This window comes from Gavia stellata, chromosome 17 (genome assembly GCF_030936135.1).
Source record: "Gavia stellata isolate bGavSte3 chromosome 17, bGavSte3.hap2, whole genome shotgun sequence".
Taxonomy (NCBI): domain Eukaryota; kingdom Metazoa; phylum Chordata; class Aves; order Gaviiformes; family Gaviidae; genus Gavia; species Gavia stellata.
The window spans coordinates 5,452,457-5,467,883 of NC_082610.1; the positions used below are offsets into that span (position 1 = coordinate 5,452,457).

Here is a 15,427-nt window from a genome sequence, read left to right on the forward strand (position 1 = left end):
GAATTTCTTGTGGATTTTTTTAGATTTACAGTAGTTATTACCTTGTGTCTGGTGTCAGCTCTGTGCATCTGTTATGTTCTCTCCTTCTCATTTGACTGTGTGCTGACGCGTTAAAGAAGAGTCTTTTCTTTTTTGTTCATCCTTGTGGTACTGAGGTGTGGCTGAGCGCTATGTTGACCTAAGGCTGGGCTGCTATTTGGCAGGGACAGTGGTAGGAATTTGATCACAGAGCAGGAAAGAAACATAGCTGCAGTATGTGATTTTTGTTTATTTATTGTATTTGGATTAGTTTATTAGTATACTGGTTAGATATGTATTCTGCAACTTGGGAAGTAGGAGTTATAGGAGTGTTTTGAAACTTAGAGCCAAAATAGAAATTAATCATGTGAGGCTAAATTTTGCAATGGTTAAATCTTTCTGTAAATAGGAGAGACTGAATTGGATCTTTTTTACTTTTATCAAGCGAAGTAATATCGTATTAGACTTTGAAACGACTCTTCACGTCTCCCTCTTTTCCATTCAGTCAACAATGTCAACGCGATGCAAGATATCACAGCCTTTAATTTTCTCGTTTCTAGGTCCTGGAATTGCTTTCGTGGTTTACCCAGAAGCCTTAACTAGGCTTCCGCTCTCTCCGTTCTGGGCTATAATATTCTTTTTGATGCTTCTGACGCTTGGATTGGACACTATGGTAAACTGCTTTTGTTTCCCTTTTTTTCCTCTTGCTTTTCCTATTTATTTGTTTGGAGGACCACGAGATTAATTGCTGTTTTGCACGTGGTCAGTGAACTGCTTTCCAAAAAGAGGAAGGAAGTGAGACCATCAATGCTGAAATTATTTGGGTGAGGCTTTGGTGTTGACATCTGAGCATTTAACACCTAGGGTTCAAAATACTCTCTTACATTCCATTCTATCCAGTTGGACCACTTTGTGTACATTGTGTGCACTGAAATGAATCCTTTTATTTTGTCTTTCAGTTTGCCACTATCGAGACTATAGTGACCTCCGTTTCGGATGAGTTCCCCAAATACTTACGTACGCACAAGGCACTGTTCACTCTTGGGTGCTGCGTCTCCTTTTTCATCATGGGATTTCCTATGATCACTCAGGTAATAATATTGTCTTTGAGCATCATTGTCCATCCCCAAACCCCCTCAGGTGGCTGTCCTCCTCCTGCGCGAGTGGCAAAAGATTAAGCTGAATTCTGCCGCTTGCGCAAAGACGCCACATGAGTCCGAAAGCCTTAGTATTTTTTGTTTTTTTAAGAATGCTCTGACTGAGATAGACTTTGCTATTCAAATCTTTCTGAGAATCAGACTTCTAAAATTTATCCCTAGCCAAACATCTCCAAAGCAGTCATTTAAGTTTGGAATTCATTTTAAAATTAAAAAAAAAGTTTGTATGACATATAAAAATGCACACCAGTTTTGGGTGCCTTCCCTCCCAGATTAGATATATACTGATAGTCTTGGCAAACTGTGGAGTTAATAATGACATTCTCATCTACCATTGATAATCTTCATTGGCTTTTGTTCACTGATTTCTCCAGCATTATAAACTCTCAGCAATTTCAAGAAGAGGTGCACAAAATCTGTCTTACTATTCATCCTTTTCCCCCTTTTTCTTTCTTTCCCCTCACCTCACCACCTACCAGCCCAACTTTGCTGTTCCAAAGCCTAGGGTGGATTCAGTCCTTCCTTCCCTTGAATGATACTGCTTAACCTCTGCTCTCAAGATAGGGCATTATATCCTTTCCAAAGAGATGAACTGGACTCACTGTTACAGTATTCCTGGTTTCAATGGTGATTTTGCTTTTGATGTAATTTTAGGTGGTTAGACACACTGATGGTGGAAGGTCTCGTTGCAGTTCAGTCCTTAATCTGAAAGGACTGAAACCAATGTCTTCCCAAGGTGTGTTATCCACCAGACTCACTGTGCCCTCCACTTTTTTCTTGTTGGATTTGATACTCATTCAGCCAGAAGGAAGAAACTATAGTGTGTCATCAGCCCGTGTCTGGTCAATGTGTGGATGCTTACTTGGGATAGAGAGTTCTGGGTCCTGCTCCTGTCCGTTTTGCCTACCTTAGCACCACTTAGAGTTGTGACACATGTGAAGAGAGACACCAGCTATATGCCACAAGTGATGGCTCTTGTATCCTTTTCTTTCTTTAGGGTGGAATGTATATGTTACAGCTTGTGGACACTTATGCAGCTTCTTATTCTCTTGTCATCATTGCCATCTTCGAACTTGTTGGAGTTTCCTATATATATGGTAAGAAAAAATACTGTTATTGGACAACCTAGGTCAAAGTAACATTTTAGCATAGGGTAAAGTAGCTGGTAACATGAAATTCTTAAGGAAAGGCGAGACTTCCTGAGCCAGAAGTGATATCTTTGAATTTAACAGCTTCTGAAGGATTTACTTTCCTTGTACACATCCAGCCTTTTCTTTAGCCCGTCTGTCTGCAACACAGAATCAAGACTATGCAGCTACTCAGAGTGATTAATTATGCACAGTAGCAACACCAGTCATATCGATCGATGTTGACGTACATTAAATTATGAGGAAGACCCTCAGGTAGTATAAAGCGGTGCAATTACCTTGATGCTACTGTAGCTAGCTCAGTTGATACCTGGTGGTGATTTCCCCTCCAACTTGCCCAGTGCTTTCAGGAGATTGATTCTTGGAGATGTGTGATCTCAGATGGTTGTTGTAGGAAATGTGAAGATCTCCCTACATAACAGATGATTAATTAATGTCTGGAATGTGGTGGTGCCACTTAAGACTTGTCTTCAAAAACAAAGGAAGATCTGAATCTCAGTGTTAAAGATGATAAAGATAAGGCTTTTTCTGCTGTTGCTGTGGACAGGAATGAATTATGTATTTTGTATCAACTAGACACAAAGAATCCTGAGATGTTCTGTTGAAGGTGCGTATATAGCAGTATGATCTTAGGCCCTAGTCCTGTGCGCTGGATACTTAGAGCTGCCTATGTTGTGGGGTCCACTCTGTAATATAAATGCATTAAAAAAAATACATAATTCAAAACTTGTAGAAATTGTTGCTCTTGCTTGAGAAATGAATGTTATAGACAGGACAGGGAATCAGCCCTTCCTTGTTTTCTCTAATTTAATGGAAATACAGAAGTGTATTTTATCTTCACTGACATCCAATCCAGTGAGCAGGCCTTAGTGGTTGCAAGCTGAGTCAGATATGACCTAGTGAGGAAATGTTATAGAACACAATGGAAAAAGTCAAAACACTGAGAGAAAAGTTTATTTAGACCGATCATGTTTTGGTTGATCAAAATGCTTGTTGTTTTTTACGTCCCTGAAATGTAAGTATTTTAATTAGAGTTGGATTAGAAGTGTAATCTCTGTGAGTGAAATGACGTTGGTGACTGCTATCGGCTTTACATTCAACCAGGCTTCTCAAAGGACCTGAGTGTGATGCTTTGAGATAGCTCCTGAAGTGAAGTCTAGAGGTGGATGTTGGGGATTATTTAGCAGAACTCCTGGTTTGAAAAATCAACGCTGGCAAGTTTTGGCATTGCTCTGTGCTTCACTTTCTGTGAAGACATGCAGGGTTTGCCCATTCCCTCTCCCAGTTACCGCCAGGTTTAGCATTTACTTGTTCCCGTGGAAACACCACCGGGTACGTGTCATCTGAGACATTAGCGTCCGGTTATCGTACTGACCAATTTCCCAGCTTTCCTAAAATCAATACGATTCCCTAAGAGATGGTGAGTGGGAATGCTCAAAAAGAGTATAAGGGTTTGTGTTTTTTTTTTTTTCTCTTCTTCCTCCTCATCTACCTGCTGAGAGCATGCCTGAACAATGCTGTGCTACAGCACTAGATGTTGTCACTCTTCCTTGCCAGCAGCATCTACAGCATCACCCGCTCTGTGCCAAAAAGATTGCCCCCTTTAAAGCCATTGCCGTCAGTGTGCAAGGTAAAAATTCCTTGCTTAGCATATTTTTAAATAACCCCAAAACTACTTAAAACTGTGGAGTTTCTTTGTTCTGTATGGCTTTTAAATAAGGATGAAGGTAAATAGGGAGGAAATACTGGCTCTGTTCCTCCTCTGAACACTGTGTGGCAGAAGCACTACAAACCTGCCTTTGTGAACAACATTAGACTTGTAAGCAAAATCACTGTGGCTAGTGCCTGCTTTTCCCAACAAATTCAGCATCCCTTAAAACACTAACTTTTATGAAAAGCATAAAGTAATACAGAAATAGTTATAGCACTGCAAAGGAAGGATTGAATAGAGGAGAACTTTTTTTTTTTTTAGTTACATATTACATTAACGTAATCAGACTTGGAAAAGATCTGCCGATTACAAATCATGCTTTCCATGCTTTCTGTACCAACTGGTTGTTAATCAACAGATGTTAGTAAAGCCTTTGATATAAGCGATTTCAAAGATTATTCTCTGGAATTAACCTTTTGCTAGACTGAAGAGCTTCCAGTCTTTTACGCGAAAAAGGAAAGATTTACTTGGCAATCATTATCTGCTTGACTAATGTATCATAGCTACTACTACTGCATTAAAGCTACTTTTCTAAGGACTATTCATAGGAATACAGCTTGTATATTTGAGATTTGCGTGTTGTAAATACAAGTGAAGCTGCTGCTCTTGTTATATTCCTTCAAGCAGTGCTTAAAATTGGCATAATATATTTTCAAGCTCTGACAATTGCTGTTTTACACTCTGCTAACACCTTTCTCTGTATACATGTACTCTTCATAGCAAGCAGGGTGGCACAATACTGGCAGGTGCTTTTATGATGAAATAAATCTGTCTTTAGTTCTTGTTACATGTTCTGCTTGCTGAGCTTGTTGAGATTTTTAAATTAAAAAGAGGCACACTTGGTTATTTCCTTGCAATCATTTATTTTTCAGTAGAGTCAGTGCTACATAATCCAGTCAAATGCTGTTTTTTATTTTATATGGTGGTATAGATGTTTATTCTCCAGTTGTTTAGATTACGACGCATGATTGGTAAAGAATAGCTTAGAGCTGCTGGTATTAATTTAATCATCAGCATAATTCCCACTGTTGCATTTTGTAACGTGAAGCTAAATACAAAGATCCTTGCGCTTGAGCGAAACGCTGTTGGAAACCGTTGGAAATTGAAAATGTATGACCTTAACTTTATTCGTGCTCCTTCTAGACCTCTTTTTGACAGTCTGTTGTTGGGAAGGTTCATTGTCAGAGCGAGCGGTAACTGCTGCAGTGTATTTGTAGAAAAGTGTTAGTAATTCTGAAGGTTTTACCTGTAGCAGAATATTGTAGTAGTTGTCTGTCTCAGTTTGCATTCTCCTTTTTAATGGATTTTATATCTGCAGCACTTATGAATACATCATCCTACTTTAGAGAGTGGAAATTGAGATATGGAATATCATGTATTGTTTATTTCCCACAGTTATTCAGCAGGCCTGACTGATCTGAGAAGGAGACCAGATATCCTGAGATTTAATCGGCATTCTGTTAACTAAAGCATCCTTTGTGTTTTTCTGGGGAACTTGATGAACCTATTTTCAGTCTTTCACTGGGAAAGAGATGAGTACTGTGTAATCCCTGGATCTGTTTACATGCATTTGACTCCTGAACTGTTAGTATTTAAAGGTGCCTGAAGCTGTGAATATCTACTGGCAATTCCAAGAAGGAACTAGATTTTTTAATTGGAGTTTCAAACAAATCTGCGCAGATTTGCAGGAAGCTTGCACGAATTTTGGAGGCAGAAGCCCCCGGTAACTAGCCAATTAGGTACACCTCCTTTGCAGCAGCAAGTGTTGCTGAAGTAGAGACACTTGGACAAGGTTTAAACTATGTGGAAAGACCCTTCAGCCCATACCTTGTGCTGCTGCAACTAATTTAAAACTAGTTTTGCTCCCACCACAGTGTGCTGCAGGGATGACCGCGGTGTGAGCATCTCCCAAGTAGCTTGCTGCAGATGGGGCGCTGAATTGTAATAAGCAGGTAAATAAAACACCAGGGGCAAATAATTCAGTTGCAGCTAAGATCTCTTTTTGGGTCCACAACGCAGTGACCGTGGGGGATACAGTCGGCCCAGGCATACAAACCTCTATTGCAAAATGGAGAAGCACACGATGAGTCAGACGGGGGCTGAATTACGGTGATACCATGGGTCGTAAAAATTACACGTATTTTACAGAGAAGAGAAGAGGCTTTCTGAAGAAGAGCATTTGCTGTAGTCAGTGGAAAAGAGAAAAGGAGGGAGAGAAATTACAGTTACAGGAAAAAAATGTGATATCTGCATCACCTTGGGTTAGTTTTCTAAGCTTACATCTGCTGCAGGCTGTATTTTCCCCCTCCCCTAAATACAGTTCTTGCAATACCATCTTCTTGTTTCATTTCTGGATTTTTCTTCTCTATTTATTATGATAACACAGTTTTTTATCTTTCCTCTGACGTGCTATCTGCCTGAACTGGCTTACTCTGTGCTCACCCTCTGAGCTGCGCCTTTAGGGCTGCCCTAGCACTGTCTGGGCGTGCTGCTTTCTTAGAGGTGCATCGGAAGACACTGAATAATGAACCATTGCTATTTTTTACCTTCTTAATTCTTGGAACAGTCAGGTGGATAGATTTATTTCTCCTTGATATCCACAGAAAGGCATCAAAATTAGGTGGATCAAGGCTGGGGATTATCCCTTCTTGCATTCAGCAGCTGCAGTAGTTGGCTGTAAGGGCAATAAGAACTTTTGTTCAAGTGTTTCTTCCCTTACTCAGCGACTTCTCTCCAATATTTAAGCTCCGTCCCTGTCCCCACATCACAAAAGTTAGACTAAATGCTGTAGAATAATGCTTTGTAAAATTCAAATGACAGAGACGATCGCCTGCTTTACTGGATAAAATTGGCCCAAATTGGAAATACTTGTGTGGCAGATGAGCTCAGCCTTGGTCCCCAGACCCCCCTCTTCTCGTTATCATTAGAAAAGCTGGAACAAATTTCATTTTTTTTTTTTTTCTTCTTACTTTTGGATGAATTACTAATAGCTGTACTGTGTAGGGGCCGTTCAGCTAAACATCTCTGCAGCACGAGGCTGAAAAGCAGACTGGCTTTTATCAGATGGGCAACGGCAGCTGCTGGGCCAGCACGCCCTTTCCAGTCGCATGGCGTGGCCGGGGAGATAGCTGCAGAGATGGCTGAAACACCGTTTTCCAGTCTTGCCTGTTTTATTAACTCAAGTAACTTTTTAGATGCAATCAATACAATAATCTGAAGAACTAACATGTCAGTCAATCTGTCTGTTCAAACAACATTGAATAGAATTTAAAATATTTACAGGTGCTCTCTAATAATTCGAAGTATTGCTTGCACATCAGTTGAGAAATAACAGGACATCATCACAGAATCACTAAGGCTGGGAAAGACCTGTAAGATCCTGAAGTCCAACCACCAACCCAACCCCACCATGCCCACTAAACCATGTCCCACAGTGCCACCTCCACACGTTCCTTGAACACCTCCAGTGAGGGTGACTCCACCACCTCCCTGGGCAGCCTCTTCCAGTGCTTCACCACTCTCTCAGGAAAGACATTTTTCCTAATATCCAGCCTGAACCTCCCCTGGCACAACTTGAGGCCATTTCCTCTTGTCCTGTCACTCGTCACTTGGGAGAAGAGACCAACACCCACCTCCCCACAACCCCCTTTCAGGTAGTTGTAGAGAGCGATGAGGTCTCCCCTCAGCCTCCTCTTCTCCAGACAGAACAACCCCAGCTCCCTCAGCCGCTCCTCATCAGACTTGTGCTCCAGACCCCTCACCAGCTCCGTCGCCCTTCTCTGGACACGCTCCAGCACCTCAATGTCCTTCTTGGAGTGAGGGGCCCAAAACTGAACACAGTATTCGAGGTGCGGCCTCACCAGAGCCGAGTACAGGGGCACGATCCCCTCCCTGCTCCTGCTGCGACACTGTTCCTGATCCAGGCCAGGATGCTGTTGGCCTTCTTGGCCACCTGGGCACACTACGTGTGTTCAATACTACATGGTACAGTTGTACCCCAGCCACGTAGTAGGTATAGAGAGGCTCAGATATTACCTGTGTGAAGCAGCTATACAGATATTGAAAAGGTTCATCTTCACAGTGTAATATAACAAGCACACATGTAATTGCAGCTAACCAGTACATACTATTACTGCTCTAACCCGAAACATACTGAACTCTTAATCTCTATGTAAAAGCTCAATTTTGCTTTAATCCTTAGGAAGTAAATATTTTCTTAGAGTGGTTCCCACCATAATAGTCTCATTTTTCACTGTGCGGTTAGATCCTCCGCTGAAGTTTTCAACCAACAAGTCAGAGTTTGGTTTTGTAATTAGGCACAAGGGAGGTCAGGAGAGCTATGTCGCAAATTGCAGCTGGTTTCTTTCACACCTAATTGCATTTATGTTTGCTGTTCACAGGATTGCAAAGATTTTGTGAAGACATAGAAATGATGATTGGATTCCAGCCAAGTAAATTCTGGAGAGTCTGTTGGGCATTTGTGACCCCAACTATTTTAACAGTAAGCAAAAAACTTTTTTCATGTCTTCTCTAAAGGGTTTTGTTGTTGTTTCTTTATCATTCATGAGGTTGCTGAATGGTAGTAATTAGAGCTTGGGTGCAGATACCCAGGCACACGCACAGGTTGTGTGCACCTGTGTTCTTGCATGTGGGTGTAGTAGAGGAAACAGAGCGTAAGTAATGGTATTTTTGGTAGAGAGGGATGGTGAGTCTCCACGGGCCGCTGTGGTCGCCTTTCCCTCTCTGTGCAAGATGCCGGTATGGCATACCACTGCACAGCGGCGTTTCTGATTATTGCACACACGTGTGTGGGTGTGTAATATATACGTACGCATGTATACACATAGAGTGGGAGAGGAAATGACATGATCCTCCTGTCTGGTCTCAGGTTGAGCCAGGGAAAAACCATTTTATTGAGTTAGACGCTAATCTAAGAGACCCGCTTTGGAAAGGCTTACGTGGAAATTTGAGTGACAAAGTTTTGGCTGCAAAGATTGAGATGTTTTTGCAAAGGTGGAAACAGTCATGTGCTCGGTAACAAATACAAATCCCTTCAGGTTTTCTAGAGAAAAGAAAAGAGGAGCTTTTGTTGCCAAACCCTTCGGGCAGAGAGGCACTGAACGAATGCCGCCGCTCCCCCTCCGCCCGGCCCCGCGCAGCGCTTCCCCGCCGCCACCGGCAGGTGGCGCTGTGCGACAGCGGCTGGCGGCGCCCGCGCGGCCCCGGTCCCGGGCGGGGGGGGGCGGCGAGCGGGGGGTCCCGGGGCTGGGAGCGGCAGTTACCTGCGTCTGCCTCGTTTGAGAGGAAAAAAAGGGTTTTAAATGTAAAAGAAGATTGTGTTTTGTTTATTTTTGTGGGTCCTTTTTCCTCCTTCCCCTTTCCTTCCTTCCCCTTTCCTTCCTTCCCCTTTCCTTCCTTCCCCTTTCCTTCCTTCCCCTTTCCTTCCTTCCCCTTTCCTTCCTTCCCCTTTCCTTCCTTCCCCTTTCCTTCCTTCCCCTTTCCTTCCTTCCCCTTTCCTTCCTTCCCCTTTCCTTCCTTCCCCTTTCCTTCCTTCCCCTTTCCTTCCTTCCCCTTTCCTTCCTTCCCCTTTCCTTCCTTCCCCTTTCCTTCCTTCCCCTTTCCTTCCTTCCCCTTTCCTTCCTTCCCCTTTCCTTTTAATTTATTTTTATTTCCACCCCAAAACCTGGAATAATTAGTTTATTCAAATTTAGGTCTCAATTTAATCTAAAAGATGGCACGTTCTCAATTTTACCATTGCTACGCATGGTTTTTCAAGTCCAAGAGTCAAAGCACAATAACTAGAGCTACATTTACTATCTAGCTCTCTAACACAATGTTTCCTTTACATTTTAGCCTAAGTACAGGTACAAGCTTTACTACCTTACTATCAGGTTTTGGTACAAGAATGAAATCATTCTTTTAGCCATTTCCAAAGCCTTCAGCTTGATAAGTCAGTATAAAACAACTGAGCCTTCTTTCACTAGTATTTTATGTTTGAGAGGACATACTTTGGCCTGAAATTCCTTGGGCCTGGACCACGGGTGCAGCAAGATTATCAGTATTTGCATAGAGTTTAAAAAACTCATAATTTCACAGCAGTGCTAAATAGTTCACAGAATCACTAAGGTTGGAAAAGACCTGTAAGATCCTCAAGTCCAACCACCACCCTAACACCGCCATGCCCACTAAACCATGTCCCGCAGTGCCACATCCACACCTTGCTCGAACACCTCCAGTGATGGTGACTCCACCACCTCCCCGGGCAGCCTCTTCCAGTGCTTCACTGCTCTCTCAGGAAAGACATTTTTCCTAATATCCAGCCTGAACCTCCCCTGGTGAAACTTGAGGCCATTTCCTCTCATTCTATCACTAGTCACCTTGGAAAAGAGACCGACACCCACCTCCCCACAACCCCCTTTCAGGTAGTTGTAGAGAGCGATGAGGTCTCCCCTCAGCCTCCTCTTCTCCAGACAGAACAACCCCAGCTCCCTCAGCCGCTCCTCATCAGACTTGTGCTCCAGACCCCTCACCAGCTCCGTCGCCCTTCTCTGGACACGCTCCAGCACCTCAATGTCCTTCTTGGAGTGAGGGGCCCAAAACTGAACACAGGATTTGAGGTGCGGCCTCACCAGCGCCGAGTACAGGGGCACGATCCCCTCCCTGCTCCTGCTGCCCACACCATTTCTGATACAGGCCAGGATGCCGTTGGCCTTTTTGGCCACCTGGGCACACTGCTGGCTCATATTCAGCCGGCTGTCAACCAGTCAAGTTGTTCCTACAAGTATTCATATTTTTTTTGGTACAAGATAAGATAAGAAAAGTTACTAGAATTTCTGATAAGACACACAATTTGAAACAGTAAGTATGGTGTCAGCTGAGTGGGGTGAAGAAGCAAAACAATGACTCTATATAGTCCTTTTCAGTCACTTCCCAGACAAGTTTTATTTCGGCTTGTGTGCTGGGAAGTTCCTATTTGTGCTGTTTTTTAGTGCAGTGTGAATGTTGGTAAATCTTTTTATTTCTGGGGGAACAAAAAAAAAGGCTCCGGATAAAATTAGTAACTTCTTTTCAGTATTGTTAATTCAGGAATGAGGTAATTTTTTTCTGAAAAGTGAAAAGGTTTAGCTTTTGCAGACAGGAATGCATGTGTGAAGGCACTAGTGAGTCTTGGCGAGCTCAGCAAAATCCTGAGTTGCGAGGAAAATACATTTTCTACAATGAGAACGATTTCTCCATCGGGCGTAATGAAGATATTCTACCTTCCTGCATAGATTTTCTTTACCAATTGTCTTCTGTATATTATTGCTGTGCACGAGAAGCAGGTAGATCTATCTTACCTATCCAGTGGCAACTGTTGTTTGGGTGTGGAATATGTAGGTATAGTTTGTAAATCCGTCTTTAAAAGTTTGAAGACATAGCCCGGTTTAATCTATGGTATTAGGATAACAGCAACGGCAATGTACTTTTTATCTTGAGAGCCTTATTAAAAATGAAGGCATGTGCACGTGTTTTTTCTATCTCTTTTTTTCTTCCAATGCCTGTTTTCAAGATGCTGCCGTAGACCCATTGTTACACTTCTGAAGAAAATTGTAAGGCTTTTCTGCAAATTGCTCTGTTCCTTTACTGATCAGACTTGCTCTCTTAGCTACTGCTAGTAATCACAACCAGGGAATAGGAAATTATGTTGTCTCTTAAGGAAAGCAAATTTGGAAATCAAACGAGGTCAGTTCAAACTTGCATGTTCTGTTGTTGTTCCCTCCAAATGTAATATTTAGTTGAACTTACGGTGAGAAATAAATTGACACTGATCAGTCGTAATTCAATTTTTATGCAATGAAAACAGACAACGCAAAACCAAGCAATACATTCTTTTCTGTTATTGCCTCTGTAAAGCTAATATTTGATACATTTGGATAGTCTAATATTAGACTTTCAATTACTCCACATCTCTGGAAAGAAAACTGATCATTTTTATATGTGCTTTCACCTAGTTATACTGTTCTAAATCTTCTGTGTGCAATTATTGCGAGCACAGGCATTTCCCAAAAGTTACTGAATTATGCACAAATGTAAGCAGATGTATTGCTATTCATACAGTAAGTGAAATGGAGTAACTTAGCATAATCACATTAGGTAAAACTGCCAATAGACCATGTAATAAAGCATGTTACTCTAGGGGCAAGATTCTAATTTCAGTTCTTCTGGCATAAATACAGTGATTTTTTTGTGGGATTTTGCAAGATTTCTGTGAAACTCATTAGATTCAGACTCTGACCTGTTTATTACAGCTTGTGGGAGCGCCCTGCCTTCGATGTATTTACTTCTATTTGTATTCCTTATACCAACTCTGTGTGTAGCTACCTACCCTTTGTCGCATAGCAGGCTTGTTTTGCTTATTCAAACATATTTGTTTTCCTTCCTTGTTTCCAGTTTATTCTTTGCTTCAGTTTTTACCAATGGGAACCAATGACTTACGGAGCTTACCACTATCCAGGCTGGTCCATGGTGCTTGGATGGCTGATGCTGGCCTGCTCAGTTATCTGGATCCCAGTTATGTTTGTGATAAAAATGCATCTAGCCCCAGGCAAATTTATTGAGGTAATTCTTCTGCCTTTTTTTGCTGCTTAAAAATATGGTCACAGGAGACTGTCTGTTTTATTTTACATTGATTTTTGTGATATTGAATGTCTAATAGTGCTAAGATTTCTTTCTGGTAAGCTAGTTATTGTGTTGCAAAGAGATGCTCAGTTGGTTTAAAATGCACACCTTCTATTCCCTGTTCCTCCAAAAAATGCTCCTAAATTGTTAAGCGACGGCTTTTATGAGAACTAGGAGGAATTACAAATTTCATAAGCCCTGCTGTGGTGCTCCCGAGAGGCAGTTGTTCTCCTAGCTTTGCTGGCCTTTTTGCAAAAGCAGTGTGGAGATGTAGGAAGCATCGATGGCTGGTGTGCATCGTGTCGCAGCGAGCCCCGCAGTCAGTGCTCGGAGCTGTGGGTCAGGAGTCGCCTGTTTGCAGAGTGCGAGATGGTCGGGTGCCCGAGTCATCCAGGATGCGCTCCCGGAGGTTGTGCCACCTGATGAAGTTCAGGAATAAGACGTATGAAAAGACCTCATGCTCTACAGCTCAAACTACTCGTTATAATGCTTAGCTGACAATCTTTCTTTTCCCCTTTCTTCATCTCTCTATTTTTCTTGACTAAGCTGATCCTCTCTGGCACCTGGGCTTAAAAATATTCCTGGTGGCACTATTTTTGTGCTGCCTTTGTTTATTTTGCCAATCAGCTTCCTGCCGCTTCCCCCCACCGCTCCAGAAATGTGGCAGTCCCCTTCTGCTCCCTGTTGCTGTGCCCTGGCCCTGCCTGCCACCCCGGCGACCACCACCGCCGCTCCCCGGCTGTTCCCATCCCGCTGGCTCCTCCGTTCCTTGCAGGGCATGGTACAGCAATGTCTTTCTCGTGTCAGCATTTCATCCCTTCATTGCCTTCACCTTGTCCTCTAAAGAAGTTCAATGGTCTTATTTTTGGCCTTTGAGGCTTTCTCAGCTCTGCCCTCTCCTCACTGCATGCTGCTTGTGCTTCTTCCTCCTCGGGATAAGGAACAGACGCTCGCCTTCCCTTTTCAGCTCTCCTGCAAAACCCGTCGGGGCTGTTATATGCCTCAAAAATGAAAAGGAGAGAAAATGTACTAAAATAGAATAATCTTTTGGTCTCTCAATATGTCACACTACACATGCCTAAGGGAAAAGACCACGCTTTTCTGCTTCACATGGAGCACAGGAGTTTAATACGAAGTGGTGGGACACCCTAGGGAGAGCATCCAAGTACACGGTTGGTGCTAGTCAACGAGGCCACTTGTCTGAAGGGCCATTCGGCCCTTGCGTAGCGCATGTTGGAGTGCACAGGTCAGGAGACAACTGCTCCTACTGGAAATGACCTAATGTGAAATTGGACTGACTTGTTCCTCGACTCTTAAGTTTCTCTCATGGAGACAAGTTGCTCTGCTTCAAATCTTCTAACTTATATGTGCGGTGCTGGCATATATATACACTGCCACAAAAATATGGTGCTTTCCTTACTGTCCCTCTAGCAGTGCACCCAAAGAAACACCAGAAAGTTGGATCTGTTTTGAAGGGGCTTTTGCTGAAGCTATTTCAGCTGTAGCCCGGTATTTCCTGAATACCAAGTCTGCTGCATAAAATTATTATGGTTGATTTGGGAGGTAAGAGTTGCAAGCTGGTAATTAAGCAGAGATTAAAATAACTGATATAGAGGTCTGATTCACTTTGTTAGGTAATAAACATATAATTGTTCCCTCTTAAGTCATCAGAAATATGTTTTCTTTCCTTTTTATCTGTAAATGCACCAATCGAATTATATATTCAATAAAGAAATCAGCGGAAAGATTAGAAGATTTCTTGTTGTTTGCCAGGTTAACGTTCTCCTCTTTCTTTTTTCCTACAGATAGAAGTGAAACATTTTGTTATCTCAAAATTAAAATCTTTGTTCATTCATAGCAATGTACCTCTTTTTGGTCATTCGTATACTTCTGGGAAATATGCTAAGCAGAAATCCAATTATTTTAATGCCGTCACCCACTGCTTAGACCATTGGGCTAAGTAATTGTGCACATGTCCTTCAGTAAGCGAGCCTCGCAATCTGTAGCAGTGGTTCTCTGCTCCCCTCATATGGTGCGGGGGAGAATGTATAATTAAAATCTGGGCACTTTATCCTCTATTAATCTTGCGAACTTTGTGCAAAACAAACACTGAGCAGTGGAGCATTGCAGGGCCATCATCAATAATCTCAAATGAGCCTATCCTCGTTTCTTCTGCATTGTAATTCTGCTCTGTAACTTCAAATGAGACTCTCTTTTCTCTCCCCCACGTTGCAGCGACTCAAGTTGGTGTGCTCTCCACAGCCTGACTGGGGTCCGTTTTTGGCCAAGCACCGCGGTGAACGTTACATGAATATGATTGATCCACTGGGAACCTCTTCCCTGGGACTTAAACTGCCAGTGAAGGATATAGAACTGGGGACCCAATGCTAATAATTATTACATGGGTGGCAATAACATTGTCAGCCTTTTCTGATCTTTTTTTTTCCATTTTGTTTCCCCACCGTTTCTTCTTTTCTTTTTCGCAGTGCCTGTAAGTGGTTGCTTAAGAAAGTAGGGCTTACTGTTGCATGCCATAGGGAAGACCTAGCTAGACCGCGTCCAGGCGTAGGTGATGCCCGTGACGTGTTCTGTACCCGGTGAAACAGCAAAAGCGTGGTGCGCAATGGGTGACGTGCCAGGTTTTGTCAGGTTACGCAGGAATAAACAAAACACAACGGAAAAATCTTTTAAGGAAATTACGTGCAGAATTTGACCTTTTCACACAAGCATCCTTG

At 42.6% G+C, this 15,427-nt stretch overlaps 1 protein-coding gene across 1 annotated transcript in view; it reads left to right on the top strand.

Annotated features, from left to right (window-relative positions):
- Positions 1-15,083, top strand: part of SLC6A5 (solute carrier family 6 member 5) — a 31,604-nt gene extending 16,521 nt beyond the window's left edge. Inside the window, exons 10-15 of the mRNA XM_059826012.1 lie at positions 579-691; positions 978-1,109; positions 2,173-2,272; positions 8,435-8,535; positions 12,465-12,632; positions 14,928-15,083. Coding sequence (XP_059681995.1) covers positions 579-691; positions 978-1,109; positions 2,173-2,272; positions 8,435-8,535; positions 12,465-12,632; positions 14,928-15,083 — 770 coding nt within the window. The remainder of the gene's footprint in view (positions 1-578; positions 692-977; positions 1,110-2,172; positions 2,273-8,434; positions 8,536-12,464; positions 12,633-14,927) is intronic.
- The last annotated feature ends 344 nt before the right edge of the window (positions 15,084-15,427 follow it).